General features: G+C 37.6%; 2 protein-coding genes across 5 annotated transcripts in view; one reads left to right on the forward strand and one right to left on the reverse strand.

The window, feature by feature from the left end:
- Positions 1-5,751, forward strand: part of LOC126920756 (uncharacterized) — a 253,230-nt gene extending 247,479 nt beyond the window's left edge. For both annotated transcript variants that reach the window (XM_050731506.1, XM_050731505.1), the window contains one exon: positions 31-5,751. In XM_050731506.1, coding sequence (XP_050587463.1) covers positions 31-594 — 564 coding nt within the window. In that variant the 3' untranslated portion in view covers positions 595-5,751. The remainder of the gene's footprint in view (positions 1-30) is intronic.
- Positions 1-19,088, reverse strand: part of LOC126920757 (autophagy-related protein 16-1) — a 607,999-nt gene that overhangs the window by 329,454 nt on the left and 259,457 nt on the right. The gene's annotated exons all lie outside the window — the stretch shown is intronic.

Genomic DNA, 19,088 nt, shown 5'->3' on the forward strand with positions numbered 1-19,088 from the left:
AATCACGAATATGTCACTTCTTTATTTCAGATCCTCCTCTCGCACTTCGACGCCTTCAAATTCCCTAGCTCTGAGGTGGTACAATTCCGTGCATTGGTGACACCTTGCATGCCTACTTGCGAGCCAGTGCAGTGCGATCAAGAGGAAGCTACCGGCGAGCTTCGTTCCGTCATATCCTACGGCAAACGTCGTCGTCGTCGTTCTACTGGCTCTTCCTCTCAAAGCCGCGACGATCTTCTTTTGGTACAATCCATTCAGATCACGGACAAGTTTGGATTCGAGCACGACAGCAAGACATCGAACGCCAGTTCGGCGACTAGAGACACCGTATTCGTGGAGAGCGAGGACATATCGTCAACGATGGGAATGTGCATTAACTTGGGCGAAGCTATCGTCGCTGGTACCGTCTTCCTCGTTGCCCAGATCGCTATCATCGCCGCGTGGACCTTCACCTGGCAAAGACGTCGTCAGATGCTCAAACATCAAGAAGCTCTTTCGGTCTCGGTTTCCGTTCCCGGAATGCATTCCGTTCCAGGACGCACCGACAGCCTCTGTAAGTTGTACGACACCGGATATTCAGCGCGCCGTTTTTGAATAGCCTTCGTTTCCTGCACCCGTCCTTCAATCTCGTCTTCCTCCGCTGCCGACGTCGTGAACCTCCAGACGACTTCTCAGAGATCTTTACGAGCAAACAAAACGCACGTAATCCCTTCGTTTTTTAAGCTTCCCAATATGCAAAATTAGGCTCGAATTCTTCAGAATAAGAATTTTGCAAAATATTTCGGTTTCAGATTTGCGAAGTATTTAAAAACTAGTATTTTTTGCGTAGTACTTAGAAACGCCTGTAATTCAGACCCGAATAGAAATTTTGTAACGCCGAGAATCTCTGAAAGTACTGGAGGGATCTAATTGATAATGTTAATTCCTGGCGCAGCAGTTCGTTGCTTTGTAATCGGGATTTGTGCAAATTTAGAGTATTCGGTGAGGTTTCAAATCGATACACTGGGCAGATAGAAGAATTTTCTTTTGAATCGTAGGATGTCTGGATAAAAACTGCCCGTATGGTCGACGACACTTCGTGCTCTCTACTTTATAAGAATTATCGCGTGTATACCTTTCTTCTCTTTTCTCGAGGATAAACGATCGATCCTAAAAACAAAACTACTTCTTACCTCATTTTACTAACATCGATGGTAATAACTGATCAGGAAGTTGAAAAAATATCATTTAATCATGGCTGCAATTTCAATTAACGAGTATTCAGAGGAACAGAAATAAACGTAGCCTTCTATGATCGCTGATTTCTTTTTTAACTGTATGAGGATGCATCGTTTATAACACCTTTTTCTATGATTCCTCTGTTGCGTGACGGACAACGTCAATTAATACGACACGTACAATTAAACATCGTGAAATGCATACAGGCAATAAACTCTCGAGCATAGATCATCGCAAATTAGAAGATGTTACTGACAACCCGCGTAGCTTTCTACTTAACTAATTTCACTAGAGAAAATCGTCGTGATAAAGCTCCGACTATAATTAAATATCGAATTAAAACAGAAGCTCGCAACAGTTGAACGAGGAATCTGGAGGAAACTAATTACACAGTAGCAGTTGGAAGCAATTATGCGATCAAAGGAGGCCGGCTCGATCGATTATCTTGCAGCTTCGTCATCCTTCGTTCATAATCGCGCATAATCTTCCTGCTTCCTTTGCGACATTTACTTCCTTCATTTTTTCTATCCCCGTTCTTTTTTCTTGTCGTGCGTGAAACGACAGGGACGAAATAAGCCGAAGCGGGATGAGGCGTGGTTCCGAAGGTGATGGAGGTCGACGTGTACTTGCTACATTGGATAGGGCACCGATGCGGACTCTAATTAGCATTGGGAATCGAGCATGATTATGCAGATGCTCCAAGTGGGATATCAACAGGAGCAAGGGTGGGATAGAGAAGGTCAGAGGGTAGTAGTTGAAACGGAACGACTGGAAACAGTAAGAGACAGCAGTAGGAACTGAAAGGGAGGGGGGTGCAATGCGCGTCAAGGGGTTGGCGGAAGGTTAATTGCCTCTTGTGGCGTCTCGGGGTTAAGCTAAGCTTCGTGGGGTTAGACGAGAATTCGGGAGCAAGAAGGGTCGAGAAACGAGACAGCGAACGGCGTTGGGATCGCATCAAGGATAGCTACGTACAGCATACTGGGATCGTATAACCGCCATCCCTTTCCGACTTAACCTTAGAGCCAGGTTTCGGCCATCCGTGTCGGTCAGGTTAATTTACATCGCGACACGTGAGCTTATCGACGTGCTCCGATGGTTACGAGTCATGTCTAATCAACGGGATAAGTCTTTGATGTAGCGCCTAGAAGTATAGAGAGCAGTTCCTCGTTGTTTCTTTCCGGAGTTTATCGCACGGTGTACGCGCGTAAACAAAGTTATTAATATCGCGATGAAAGATTCTCGGGGTGAATAAACTTCTATATCGTGTTTTAAGATAGTTCTAGCTTATTGTTGGGAAACAACTGGCGTACACTAGGTTAATCGATTCAAGAAAATAACTTAAAGTTTCTGTTAAAATATTTAGTCGGGATATTGCTAGAGATATTTTCCGCGGTGAATTTCGAGATTACGAAAATTCAGTAACTGCTATTACGGTTGTGGGCGAACGTTTACGTTGGAGAAGTTACTTCGACATTTTCCTAGCTCCCGCGCGAATCCGAGTTCAAATATACCTGGGAAAGTTATAACGCGGAGTCGATCTTAACTTCGAAACATAGATCCAACGTGGAAACGTCGTCGGCACAATGCACAGGTCAGAGAGACAGTACGTTCGAATCGGTTACGTTTCGCTGTTTGGATTGCTGTTTAACATAACAAGCCTTACCGGCCGAACTTGCCAAAACTATGGATGGTGTCGAAGTTTCGTTACGCGAGCAAAATTTTACAGTGAGTCAAAACCAAAACCTACGATCGGGTAGGAGGGTTAGAACGGATCTATGACAGGGAATCCGGTTGTATATAGACTGGCGGAGGATGGTGAGGGCGCCCGCGATACGTTGGGTAAATTTAAATCGGTTAGCCGCCGTTGCCGTCGGGACTTTATCGATTTTGACGAGGCACAAAGGCTTCGGCATGGGATCGGGTTAATTGAGAAACTTGAAAATTTGAATATGCTCGTCAAGACAAATGGAGAGGATGGAAGGCCGAGCAAAAGAGAAAGATAAAGACGGGCAAAGTGTCAATCCTCGATTAGCATGGGACGTTTGCGTTTTAGTTAACCGAACTTGGGATCGTTTCTCTGTTCAACGTCTGTCTATCATCAGCAAACATGCTGCAAGCCATCTAGAGTTTCTCTCTGTCCATTTCTGATCGGTCTTAATGGTGATATCCCATAATGGTGATATCTTTTGTTTCTCGTTTCGTCCCTAAGTAACAAAATTGGTATAATTCGTAAGTTAAATATCTTATTACACGATATGATAGATGGGTGGTTTTCAATTGTACGGTCGTGATTTTACGGGTATAATTTTCAACGAATAACGGTGGAAACCGTATAACGGCGTCGTTTGTTTTTCGCGATAATCCGAGGTGTGACGCGACGCTGCTGGCGCAAAACGATAGTGAAACGTGAAAAAAAGAGTCATCAGTCGGAGATATCGAACTCGCGTTGAAAGGACGCGCGCTTTAATTATTGGTACTAATTGCCGTGGAGATTGCTAGGTTTTCGCTCAGTTGACACAATGGAAACGCGAAGCTAAATGGAATTTCTCTTTTGAATCGAATGGCATTGATTGAAAACATAGGATATGGGTGTGACGTAGTACTCTAGCCATTAGAGCACGTTAACTGGACCTATTGTGCGAACGTGCATCTGCAGGGAATGCACGCGAAATGACGCCGCTCCTCCCGCTTCGATGCTGACTATTCTATACATATAAATATCAATACACACATGTATACATACAATGATAAGATGCCAACGACGGTGCCTACATGCGTATCAATAAGCGGCGCGACTTTAACGACTTTATTTTATACTTACGAAATATGCTAAGGATTTTTCGCTAACGCTGACGTAGTATAATCCAATTTGCTTGTGGTGAGAGGGTAGAGCCAATTTTTATACAACCGTTCGAGCAACCTAACTGTACGAACGATAAAATTGCGAGCCGCGAACGCGTATGCGCGCACGCGTGTGCGTGACTCGCCGCTCGCGATCTTTTAGAGGTATCATCCTAGCGCATATACGAAAGCATACGAGATGGTGCATGAAGAATGTCGTTCTTCCTCGCTTGACAACCTTAGAAAAAAAAAAAAAAAAAGATAAAAAAGAAAGAACATTTCGAATGTTTCATTCTAGCATTTCTCGTAAACGTTGCTGTAGAGTCATCGTTTCCCGAGAATATTGCAACGATGCGAGGGAGTCTGAGATTTTCTCGCGCCATCTTGTAGAAGAAACAGCATTTTCAAGTAGTTTTATAGAATGACGCTCGAGCACTTTTCATCGACTTGTTCGAACACACTTGATTATCTGCTAATAAGCGATGGATAAAACGTTCGATTCAAGTCAATGGAAACTGCATCGTTTCTACGTCGATAAGGTCTCTTATAAAGTAACCGTCCCACTATTAACGTGTATACGATGGAAGTAAAATCGTGCAAACATGTATCGTCATTTCATTATGTAATTAAGATTAAGTTAACGCGGACTGCGGGCGAACAAGTCGCAGAGCTGCGGTGGAACGATAATATTAGGCTCGAGGACGATCGCTCTCTCGATGATAACGCCGAGAAAATCACTTTTGCGTTAAACTCCGACGTTGGGGTACTCGGCGCTTTCGCGCGTAAGAAGTTTGCTTTTCCCTCCCTTGTTTCCTTTTTTTCTTTACTTCCACGCTTCCTTCTTCTCGTCCTTCTTAATGAGCCTTATATTCGTAGCCTTGCCTACTTTATCGCGTGTGTTTACAAGTGTGCAGAGACGTCGGTGCTTGTCCTCGAGCCTGAGGTGCGCGCCTACTCCGTCGTAAGCTTGAAAAGCTCGAGTCTGTTCTGTACCCTGACAAGCGTGCATGTTTCCACTGCTTTTCACTCCTTCCCCTATCTTTTTCCCTCCGCCGTTTCTTTCGATCTCCTTTATCTCACGCCCCTTTTGTCCTATTTCTCTCGCTTGGAAGAAATCAGAAAAGCCGACTAAACGATCCTGATTCGCAATTACGCGAGTCACGTACAGAGCTTACCCGACGATCGAGCGTTTTTACATAACATGCGCACCAATCATAATGGCTTATTTATTTTTTACGTTTAACGTATATCGCTCTTCAAGAATACTCGTATCTTGTCACGTTTTATCATTCTGTTTTTTTTTCTCTCCCTTCTTTATTATTATTTTTTTTTTTTTATTTCTATTCTTTCGCCTTACGCGTCCACGTCTGACATATAGGCTAACCACGTTCTAACGACGTCCCCTTCATTTGGACGTGATGTAGCGTGCAGGCGCGTGCACGCTTGTGTACACGTATAAAGGCAGACAGTATCGAAACGAGCATGCGATTAAACGAATTAATCCGTCCAACGTGGAATTCGATGTGTACGCGCGTTTAATTAATTCCTCGTTATTTTTATCTCTATTCTTTTTTTATACCACAGTATCAAGATGTCACCCTTTGGCTAAACTTCGTATATTTCAGTACCGTAATACACATGTTGTACATAGCATATATGGTACAGAGAAAATAAACTCATTTTATAACGAAATGTTTTGTTGCGTTATTGTAACAATCTATCCCTTGATTCTTTATCATTTATATAATGGTTAACACTGCGTGATAACACTTCAGATATTTATTTAATATCTCAATAAAAGTGAAACATTTTTCTTCCCTTATAGAATATTTTATAAATCTAACAAATGCTATGCATATGAAAAAAAATTAAATAAAAAAAGGAATAATATAATAATAAATATACATATATATATATATCTTCCCTCTTAAAATAACTTCAAATAAAAGGAACTGAAGGAGATTGACTGATCCGAATTTAATAATTCGTGTATGAATTAAACAGATTTAAAGCGAATAATTCTTCTTAAATACCATTCATTTGTTAAATCTTTCGTGCAAAATCTCACACCTCGAATCATTTTCCGCTATTATTGTTTTAAAATTCCTCCTCTCTTGTTCTGAATAGCTTCACAGGACGTGAAACGTGTACCTATTCAAAACCACGACTTAACCGCGCTACTATACGTGAATAGAATTGTACAACCTTTGTTTTTTATATATTATACGCCACTATATCCTGAAAATTACCATTCTTAAGCAGGTGAAAATAACGAATAATGATACAAACGGAACATAATAATAATAAAAATATATTTCACCAGTTATATTACATTACAAAATAAAATACTTTTACTGTGAAGAAACTATCAGAATTGTTACACCTATATTTCATTAAATAACAAGTTTGAAAATGTTATTGTTTTATACTAGGTATAAGCATTTTTGCGTAAACGTCAGCAGCTTCAATTAAAAATATTCCATTATTCAGAATAAAATGGAAATATCACAAAAATGATTTTATCAAATTATCGAAATATTTTTTATAGCGCTTCTTCACACCTTTGTTATTACCTTTTGATAAACGATGTTTTCAACTATGGATAAAATTTGTATAGGAACTTTTATAAGTTTAACATCCTGGAGAACAGTTAATTATCTCTTAATAAAAATAAATAATAAATATTAGAAAAAAGCGGCTATTTTAAGTAAATACATGTATTATCTTTCTACGAGCCTATATATTGTATACGATAAACAATAATAAAAATCTTGAATTCCATTAAATGTGGAACAACTTGATACAGTTTCAACGATAACAGCTTCGTATGTTTTTAAAATAGCTCGAGGCTTAATGGATGCTATTAGTTGTAAGAGGTAAGTGGCTGGAAGTTAGTCTTTAGCTTATGTATTAGCAATGACCAGGTTAATCTGAAGACCTGTTAGAAGCTTAAGTAGGTTTCCTGGTAACTTGCTGCTGCGGGACAGTTACATACAAACCATTTGAAGTCACTAGGAACGCTGCATTGAGGATAAGCGGCCATTCAGACGAGGCCTCTGAAACGAATCGTGCATCCCTAACGACAGTAGTTTGGCTCACGTACGTATCAATCAACGTATTATTATGCTAAATGTAACCGTGTCCTGCTTGTAAATGCGCTGAATTTCGAGCAAGACGAGACGCAAAGTTCATCGATTGAAATGCAGGTTCCCAGATGACACGTTAGCAAGGGTCAAGTTATATGAATATTTCACTTATTTGTCATTTCTTAAATATGTAAGTCGCGGATAGAAAAACATACAAATATTTCAATGTTTCTATATTTTAGGTACAATAATCTTTTAACTAGAGAAATATTTTTAATTCGTCTAACTAGGGAACAATTTTGTTTAATTTCAAAATGTATTACCATATTCATCGATATTATGAAACAACGTTAATAAACTGTGCGAAAATTCATGATATTGAAAGCTTCATTGCAATACAATATTAATAACAATTTTGATAATGATTTTTTTTATGTGACATGAGAAACATGAGTCATGTAGGGAAAGATATCGTAGCCTTGTGATTGCATTATTAATTACACTTGATGAATGAAAGCAACAATTAATCGTTTTTTAGCATTTTATTTCTATAAAAAAAATTACACATAATCTATATCACACAAAAACAAAATTAACAAGATTCACCAAAATAATACATTAATTTTTTGTAAGCGATGCACATAAAACTATCACGAAATTTTTAGATATTATTTACTCAAAGCATAGTTAAATATGTGCCCATAATGTATCTCGATTAAAATCGATAGCTCAATTGATTCTGAAAATGTAGTACTCTAATGTATAATAGACGTATCTCATTGTAAGCCTACAGAATTATGAATGACAGTCAGCAGCGGCCTGACCTACATCTTTTTCAGGAAATACGTATATTTAGTAGTAGTGAAGTAGTGCTAGTAAGAAAATGCTGACTCTGTCTGTCATTGACCAGCGCACTATCAACGAGCTAGCGATTGGTCACTAACGCGGTGCGGTCTAAGCATGTGAGGGAGTCAGTGACAGAGAATTATTGAAAAATTCGGGTTTCTTCAAACGACGATATCTCAACAGAAGAAGGTCGAATTAAAATGAAACTGAAATGGAAAGCGCTTTGCAGAAGAAGATGTACTCTTTTTGACGTCTCTAATTATTTCAAGATCTTCATTTATTTTCCAACAGTTAAACTTTCGATAGTTTCTATAGATCAAAGATTTAATAGATGTTACTCGCGTATTTAAGGTTTGCTGGAATAAATGTGCATATTTTTTGAACAATGTCGTTTATAATCGTATTTTTAATAGTTTCTATATTCATTACGATGCAAAACTATGTGTGTTCTATAAAATTTCAAATAAACATTAGAGGTAATAAAATTCTCAATTATTCTCTTATTCCTTCACTTTGCGCGAGAGCTAACTATCGATATTTGCCATATAAGAAGAAAACTTGTGAAGTTTGTGAAAATTGCACGAATAAAATGCTAAGTAACATTATTGCATAATTTTATGAAAATAATAATTTCAAATTATAATACTAACTTAATATTAAAAATACAAGATATCTATTTAAATAAGCACCTTTCCATAAATAGCCTATTCGATGCTTATCAAAAGGCGAGAGCTGTTTAACCAATCTTGAATTACCAATCATTATATTGTCCACGTATCGATCCAACAAGTATATTCTCAATTATATACCTTGAAATTGGGATTTCCACACATCGCGCCTATCTGAGCAAAGCTAATTGCAGCGAGCGAACGCGTATAGTGGATCGATACTTTTGCATTATACATTCAGCAAGCAGCGAACCGTCTGTCATGTTAGCGCGCAATGGCCGGCGAGCGGTCAATTGTCGAACGAGGAGACCAATTAAAATCGGGAGTTGATCGTGTCCGATAAAAAGCGTCGTGTTTCAAAAACCAAAGCTGAAACAGTCACGATGTTGTCGTTCACCGGGGTACATAATCAAGAGAAGCGGGATGACGAGAACGTTTTGGAGAATATCAAGTTTATCGTGCTGCACGAACGAAAAGTGGACCACGTAAGTATCCAAGATCATGGGTTTCCAGCATCCGTTAGCCGGATGATGGGCTACGCTCAATCAGCGTGGGAATCATGTTCAGTGACCCTGAGAACGAAATTTATGAGCACGATACCGTGGCAAAGGACGCCTTTGCCCGACAGTGAAAAATCAAGGAATGCTAATGGACCTGCCTTATCCTTTGATATCTAACCCTTGCTCGTAGTTCTAGTACCTGTCGCGTTCACTTCGACTAGTCGATTTACTGAAAAATTAATCCCCATTATCAAGGGAAGTACATGTAAACAAGAGGCTTTATATCTACTCGTTAGAACTATTTAATACCTTCAGCGTAACAAGGAACGCGTTAGCTATACAATTTAGTCCTCGCCACTATACCCTTTCTCTTGATGAAAACTTTCGAATACAATATCTCGTGCTAACTAATCTAGTCTAGCGTTAAATCGAACAGTGTACGTTTCCTGTGGCGACACAGTTACAATCCAAGTATCAACGTAGTAGAGAGGTTATTTTATTCTTTGAAAATAGCGTCGCCTGACGCTATCTTAGACTGGGGCTGAATAAAGTGCAGGATTATCGCGTCGAGACTAGATCGAAGAGCTAGCGGGCGCAACTTATCGTGCATTAAACAAGAGCACAGACTCGGCTGGGAACGATTCGGTGAGACCATTCGACGGGTTGGCTATGTTAATGAACTGGATCGAGATAATCGCGTGCAGCACTCGTAGTTTACGGCTACGGTAACGCGGCAGGAAGTGCTAACCCGTGGCTACTGGGTGACAGGACATGCTTTCGTGATATCGACCCGTGGACCAAGATTTCTCTATTCGCATGCTGTAAAAAATCTTTCTGCTATTTCTAGATGCGTATAAGTACTTCGTCCTTCAGACGATGGCATTGCTTGTCGAGATACGATTTCCATTTAGACTCGATTATGGTGGACAGTATTTCAGAGATGTATTTTAATGAAGGTGTTCTGTAAATTAATTAATAGGATAGGTATAACATATTGTATATAAATACATTACAAAACCGTCGTTAAACCTTTCATTATTTTAAGCAAGTTTCTTCACATGTATATAAATATATAAATAAATATACATAAAACAGATGAAGAAACTTGCTTAAAATAGTATAAGGTTTGTTTTGAAAGAATATTATATTCAATGTGCATAATTGTTCAAGGCATGTTATATAATAACATGATTATTTATATTGGTGTTCTGTATATTGTTTTTTGTATCAATCTGTTTAAGAAATACATATTAAAACATTTGTAACTATATAAAAAATATAAAAATAAAGTTTTGGAAAGAGAAACATTGACGTTTCGCATAATAGTATTTTTTTTGTTTTTTTGAAAATAGTAATGTGATGTCTTTCTCAGCTCTGTTTAAATACGCACTAAACAAACAAACGTATCAAAATACATGAACGTTAAATACTATTGAATACACGTTGAATAAACAGGCGTATCAAGTTTTCTATCGAAACTAAAAATCGCGGAGATAGCTGGCAGAAGGATAATTATTGATGAGAGATATGAATATAAAGATATGAATTGCGATACAGCCACGAACATTCACTATTTGTTCGTTCACTTCATTCGTTCGTTCGCGTGTACGATCGATCACCAGGGAATTAAACAACAACGTGTAAGATATAAATTGCGTAAGAAATTGGAAAGTAGTTTCTGTTAGAACAAAATAATATCTCAGGGGAGCAACGGTAACCACGACAGATCATCAGTCATCGTACATCATCTTCTATAAGGAAGCCACCTATAAGATATCAACTGCGAGCCATTTGTCAAAAGTCGAAACGGTCCTATCGAAATGTCTCTCCAGAATTATCTGGTTACGACGTCAGACCCAGGGAATTCCGGACAATCTGTCCCGCTCGAATTATCCGACATTAACCTCGGGATTATTGATCCCTCGATTTCGATGATCATGTTCGTTACTTCGTCGATCTTGAAATAATTTTCAGCAGAGACCGCGGCTTATCTTCTGATGAGCCCGAAGTTTTTATGGATTAAGGTAGACATAATGACGTGGGAATCTCCCATTATTGCCTTCGATGCAATTTATTTCCTGACTAAAAATAAAGCTGAAGCATGGGAAGAAATAATTGTATGCATTAAGCAAATTTGAAAGGAATAAGTTCATGAAATAGTGTTCCTCGTTAAATAAGACTTTAGTTTTTTGATTTCTGATTTTTATAATAGGATTTAATATACGTATATCAGAAGAAGTTAAGTTAAGTTATTTCTGATGTTTTTCTGTAATCTTCGTTTATTTAAGCTATACTTGCTCTTTCATGGTATTTCTAGTTATTTTTAGTTTCGTGGAAACATCCAACAGAACTTTTATGCTTGTGGTTCATATCATATATAGTCGAAAAGAATTTCTAGCATAATTTGTGAATGTGTAAAAAAGGTTCTAGTCTTAGGAATAATTTTTTAGGGTATTATTATCCAACAAGAAATAATTTTATTTGATACAATAAATTTGTAGTGTGAGATAACATCTATTGATTGAATATTCATTTGTGATTATAATACCACTCTACAAAGTATATCAAAAAAAGACTTAATTGTGTTTCTCTTTTAGTTTCAATATCCTCGGAAAGTAAAATATTATTTTTCAACAGTTTAAATGAAGAAAAGGTGACACAATAATTTTAATCGTGAAAGAAACATGGCAGTAGAAATTTAAAAGATGTATCAGAAATCCACACCGCGATTATTGAAAAGAACAAATAAATAAGAATGTTTCATTAAATGTATTGTTTAACTTTAATTTGATTTAATTAAAATTGCAGGATCGATTTAATTATCTTATTCATTGTTTACGAAATAACAGAAAATAACAGTAACTTGCCTGAAAATTCGATTCAATCATACTTAGATTAATTACCACATTCTTGTCCTACGCATTATTCAATATTCATTTCGAAATATATAATATCATTTTCTCAAATGAATACTGCAAAACTGGATTTCGCAGTGTTCATCGTAGCATGAAGTTGCCAAAGTGAATTAATAACAACACATCAGAATATCGGAGAGCGAATTGTAAAATTTAATACAGAATATACGTTTCTCAATAAATATATAGAAGTACATACAACTCCATTTACTACATAATTGGAAGAAGCATTCACTACAAAATTCGTTTAAAAGATATACACAGTTGCTAAATGCGATTCTAAAGCAAATAGAAGTTGCTACAACAGAAGATTTTTCTTCACGAGTTTAGATTATTTTCTTTTCTTTACTTATTTACATTTTGGAACAAAACTGATCTTCCAATATTAGAATCCGATTCTGTTTGTTAAAAATATAATAAATAATTATTCTTGTAACGTAAAAATTGTCTCCCTCCAATGTCTGATTAATTTTTGCTTGACGATTGAGTTACGAATAGAATGAAAACTATTTTATTTGTAAATTCTCAATTATATCCAAAATCTTATATTAGAATTCCAATAATTCCTCATGTATAAATTTTAGTACTGTTCCTATTCTATCACCATCGAAACCTCAAAAATGCAAATAAAACAATTAAAATTATAAAAATTAAAAAGTCGATATCACGGTTCCGCTCTGTGTACAATTACGTAGGACATTAACAAGAGCATTCGAAAACCTAAGAGCACGTAAGATAACAAAGATAAAGATAACAAGGGAACTCGTTATCGATAATGATAATATTTTGCTTGCACGCGACTAGCAGCGTAAAACGAGTCACGGCGCCAGGATAAATTCACATTTTATTCAAACAAAGACCAACGGTAAAAAATTAACCACAAGAAAATCCATAAAATAAAATCCCTCCTCTATATACAATCACACTGTCCTCTCAAATATTATGAGATGCTTATTCAGCAGTCTCCTGGTATTAACGCATTAAGTTATTGCTCTCACTCTTACAACGTCACATACATAATCCTACTCCGGGAGACAATTGTAGTTCGTCGCGTCGTTCTTTCGTCCTCGCGAAGCCGAAGCTAAGATGGTCGAGCCGGTGAAAAGCGGAAAGCTCGAACAAAGTGTGCACCAGCCACGAGGCCGAGGAGAAGTAGCCTCGGTGTAAGTAGCGGCTGGATTCTCGGCTGTTGGAACGGGCAAAGGGGGTCGAGTGGATGACTGACTGGAATGACGGGGTTGGCTAGTTCAGGTTCAGTTGGCTGGGGTTAGGTTGGGTGTCACCCAACGTAGCCAGAAGCCTGGGCAACAGGGAAAAAAGACGGGAAAGGAAAAGAGACGGGAGAAGAGACGCGAAGTCCGTGGTATGAAAGACGCCGTAGAAGGCAGAAATAAAGCAAGCAAGGGTGAAGGGGGAAGAGGAGAAAGGAAGAAGAGAGTCTGTTGTGAAGACGGAGGCCCACATTCCCGGGGGGCGGTCGAGCATACCGCAGGATAGGAGCAACTTTCCGCTTCGATCTGCTCGGTTATATCGGGGCAACGCGTGGTGTCACGTAAACCCAAAGAAAACACCTCCTCGTCTTTCTTCTTTTCGAGCTTTCGAGACGCTTCACCGTTCCGCAGTTACACTGGCTATCCACCGAGTATTTTCCACTCGCATTCTTCGCGGCCAATAGCTGGCATCGTTCACGCCGTCGCTATACTTCGTCGATAGGTGGGAATAAAAAGAGGGACCGTGGCGGAGGGATCACGGAACGAATCGGACAGATGAAGGAAATTCTTGATCCCCCTTCGATTTCGCTCAACTGCATTGATTGTGCGCTGTATCGTAGAGATAACAGGAAGTCTCGCGATAAATATTTATTGGATGAGCCATTTCGCTTTCCTATCGAAATAGATCTCTACAGTATCTTTGTAATGCCTTCTCCGGCTAGAATTATAAACAATAATATCTTTCCGCAGCATTTTATTTTGTTGATGTTAACCTCGATGATACGCGTGTCAAATTTGCAAAAGAATTCTCGCACGAGAATTTTAATTTTATTTTGCGATTATTTAGCATTATGCATATAACATTCGACATGCTTTCGTTCTCAAAAAGCCATCTTCTGAAAAATCAATGAACGATCAAGAATTTAATCAACGAATCTAATTTAGAACAGAGATAGAGCAACAATTCGAGCATGCTCGACTTAGTAGTGAAACAATCTTTAGGCTTCAATACTCTTTCGTATTTTCATATATGTTTTCAAATTACTCTCAAACTTGATCAATATGATAATCGAGTGTCATAGCAATTAATGAAATTTCGGAATGTGTCGTATAACGTACATATTATATTCATAACAAATGCCTACAAGCGTTGGAATGTTTAGACGAGCCTGTGTATCTTCTGCGTTACAGGTGGTCCTACTATTATTTCCCTATTACAGTTGAAATGTGACAAACTTACAAACGCAGTCGAAGGAACAGCAAATCCGTATTTGAAATACGAACATTTCAATCAGCCGATCCCCTGGCATTTGTTCCACCTCCCTCGAACATCCTCCCGTTGAAATCCGTTATTTCTTCAATTCATCAATCGAATTAATCTTCCTCGATCGACAACGGCAGTCAAACAGGATTCCCAGGATAAAGTGGAAGTCGTTTAGTTAGAAAAGTGCTTTCGGATATTATTCCATCGTAGTAATCCAAGAGGGCGTACGAAATCCGACGGAACTGTTCCCAGTCAGTGAACACGCGGAAACCTTTTTGAATAAGGATCGCATGGTTGAAACTCGGAGGATACTTGAAGCTCGCCAGTGCAGCGAGAAGTTGGACGGATTGGCTGTTGGAACGACGCCTGGGAGACGGAAGCAGACGTTTCGATGTGGAGTAAACGAAGAAGAGAAACGAACGAACGAACGAAGGTATGGGAGAGGCATAAGTAGAGGAAGAAGAGGTCTGCTGCTCCTGGAGATTCACGAACCTTGAAATGAGAAAACGTTTGGGTTTCAACCTTCCGTTTCGGCGTTACGTTCCCCGAGCCTCTAATTAAAGAAGAAACCTAATAAGTTCGCGGCAAACAACGGGAAATATTTACGCGCGGCTGAATCGTTCGGACTTCGTTGTAATCCTGTATCTCATCTGCCCGTCTTTCTACCTGCACAAGATGCTGTAATAAAATAATCTTGTTCCATCTGTGTTCAAACAGTTTGACATATATATATTTACGTAATTCTGGTACATATATATATATATATACAGGGTGGTTGGTAATTGGTGGTACAAGCGGAAAGGGGGTGATTCTGCGCGAAAAAAGAAGTCGAAAATATAGAATAAAAATTTTTCGCTTGAGGCTTTGTTTTCGAGAAAATCGACTTTGAATTTTCGCTCGGTACGCGTGCACTTTATCACGTCTCGTTATAACGGATCTCACTGTAGATCGTTGTCTCGATGAATATTATCGCAGTTTAAGTTTGTTTTTGCCGCAACGGGAAATTAGGAATACATAATGACATAATATGAAGTAATCATAAAGTTTATTATTACAAAAATTGCTGAAAATGTTGCCCATTCTGCCGAACACATACTTCTGCTCTTCCAATTAAATTTCTATGAACACTTTCTAAGTCGATTTTCTCGAAAACAAAGCCTCAAACGAAAAATTTTTATTCTATATTTTCGACTTCTTTTTTCGCGTAGAATCACCCCCTTTCCGCTTGTACCACCAGTTACCAACCACCCTGTATATTACGTAAATAAACATACATATACATTATATTACATATCAATGAAAATATCGCTGTCGTATATACTTACTATTTATAATGATATAACTTATATACAATAAAGATTTTTGGATTTAGTTAAGTACCTATATCTTTCTTAACAAGTAAAGTCAGTGAATGTAACAGGAAATTATATACAACTTTCAATTATCCTTATTATTTTTTTGTTATGAATTCTTGACACATTTCATCAGGTCTTTCGTTATATGACGCATTATTACCAAATCTATTTTATTTTTCTTCTTCATTCATTCGAAAAGGTATGAGATATCCTCGTGGTATCTAAGTACTTTTACATTTTCTACGGGCAAAACTCGATCATCGCAAACATCATAAATTTAATTATCCTCAGGAGCATGAAGAAAATAGCAGTAATACAAATATTATCGTACAATAAAAATCACGTTTATGAATCGTTTTAAAGCCGGAGAAAACGACCTAGAGGTAGTCGAAGAACGAGAAAAGTTTGCCATAAAGTGCTGTTGTCTATGAGGCGGAAATAATAACGTTATTAAAAGGCAGTTTCCTATGTGCGATGGCGTGTATAGGTCAAGATCCAATTATCCTAATGGCCTGTGGAAATTTGCGAAACTACATTAGTCCTCGCAAGTACTTGGTTAACTTTTGACTGATTTTGAAAATTCCCTTCTGCATTTTCTATCTTGAATATTTTCAGGCACTCAAAATAGCAGGATTTGTATTGTCTTAATAACGAAGGATATTTATATATTAATTATTGAACAAGAAAAAAGAAGAAGAAAAATACATTTTAATTAGCCATAATCACAATTACAATCTCTAAATGAACGTATTTGTTCCAAGTTTGGTTGTTTCATAAAATTTATTCATTTAAAAACATGGTTCAAGTTAATCGAATCGGAGATTTCAAAAAATACAATTCATTATAATTTATCGTCAGAAAATTATACACTCATAGAATCGTATCATGAAGATATCTGAATATTTCATAAAATTCCTTAATAAAGAATAAAACAATATCATTGAACATCGTTCACATAAAAATACGCACATATGTCACACTTATTACACTTTTAGAATTATTTAATTAACTTTTGATTAGTCAATGTTGAATTGTAAGAATATTCATCTCCCTGATTTCTGGTTATCCGTGGCTGGGATTTCACATGTCTGTAACTGATAACGGTGCCAGTTGCGCGCGTCAATTATGAATATATCGTGGATCTCGCGAAACAAACTCGTAAAGGTTGCCACGTAGTTACGATAGGCTGTTCGATTAAAATGGCCATTGTCGCGAATTAACCACCACTTAAACCATTTTTCCCCATTTCTCGTCGTATCGCCGCGCTGTTATCTTCCTGTAATACCGGCTGGCTATGTTTCAGTTGCTTTTGCGCGTTTCACCCGCGGTTGATAAAACGCGCACTGAGCTACCGTTAACGAGCTACCGAAACTTTTGTTTCTCCGGGCTTACAGGCGCAATTTAAAGTTAAACTTGCAATTATTTACGCAGCACGTGTGCCCGGTAACTTAACCGTCACTCCTGTTGTGTCGTCGTTGTTGTTCGACGAAACGTATTTGAAACGAAGACAATTAATACTTTAAGCTTTTCGTTTGGGGTCGAAGAATTTTCTCGGAAGCTGTTCTCTTGCGCCGGCTGATTTCCCACGGGATACTAATCCTATTGTGGACGGCTAACTTTTTGTTGGATACCTTCAACTAACCTAATATACTTCTAACCGGCGGTTGTGTTGAAAAATATCCGTGGGAATCATTGTCGCGGGATTTTCATCGTTGAAGAAAGAAACCAATGGTTGTTATTGAAACGAAGGAATTAGTATGATTATAATGTAGTCTTATAACTAAATTCTCTTGTTACAATGACAATGAATGATATTTCAAAAAGTATAAAGATAATATTAATAACAAATGATATTAATTAATGTAGTATGCTAAAGTATTAAAAAAAGGGTAAGACCAAAAAAATCAAACTAAAAAAGATATATAAAAGACATGTCGTTCAATTTTATCCACATAATTCGTAATACGAGATATTAAAAACCACTTTGATAATTTTAATCTTAACTAGGGCCCTTTAATAACGTGCTAATACACTTTCCCATAAGTCCTCTGCAGGATAATGTAATAGAGCGCAGGGGTTATCCAGGAACAATCCATCGAATCGCTTGTAAAACCCAATTTAGCAACATAAACGTGATTCAGTTAGACGCGAGCTCACGAGCGTGTTGCTTTAAACGAGTTGCGGTTGCGAGTTATGATCGTTGCAAGTTCACGCTTCTTCACGGCGTCCTTCCCTCGGCCAGCGAATTATGCAAATACAAGAGCAGTCGCCGTCTAGCACGACAGCGATTCCTCTTTCCTTATTTTTCAACCGGATTGTTTGCAGCCGGAAGCTTCCCAACTCGTTTACGATGTCCACGAAACAGAGGAACGCTTTTCGAGTCGTGATAGGCGAAATAAGATCTTCGAAATATACGCGAAGTAGCGAGCAACTTCGCTTTCCTATTCGCGAGCAAGATCAAGCTATCTGTTGAGTTTTGAATTAAAAATCATCAGACGATGTAATTGAAAGTTTTTTTGTAAGAGGAACAAGCTGAATTACCGTTAAATGGTGGTCATTATATAATGGAATGGAATGTTGCTTTTCCAGTGTGACCAATTTGCATTAGCACCGTGAGGAAACAACTTTGAACATCGACACGAAGCTCTAATTATTTATCGTAATTATGTAACCATGTATTAACCTGTATTGTTTCACATTTTAATTATAACATAGTTACTTGGCGTTACAGTGATTGCAGTCGAATATGTAGATTCGACTCATCTTGCTATGGGAACTAACATACAGGGTATCATAGCTCTTTTTAGTTAAATTTTATATATACTCTGTGAGGATATGACTGAGAAAAAATTATTATATAAATGCAGATTGTCCAAGACATTATTGTGAAACAATAATAATAATAATAGTGTGAAATAATAATAAGTATTTTTTAATATTAAAGATTTACTTATGGAGAACATGGGTAGAGAAATATATCAAATAGCCTTCTCCTGATAGGAATAGCAAATATTTTTAATTGGGTCATAGAAATAATGTTCTCTACTAATTGGATTTTTATTACCAATAAATCTTATTTCTATATTGTTAAATTTCATATATGTGCTTTACTTTAAATCATTTTAAACTGGTATGAAACTAGTCTTTTTTTTAATTTCGTGACATAATTTGCATCTTTCATCTA

Source organism: Bombus affinis, chromosome 9 (genome assembly GCF_024516045.1).
Source record: "Bombus affinis isolate iyBomAffi1 chromosome 9, iyBomAffi1.2, whole genome shotgun sequence".
In the NCBI taxonomy this organism is placed as follows: Eukaryota; Metazoa; Arthropoda; class Insecta; order Hymenoptera; family Apidae; genus Bombus; species Bombus affinis.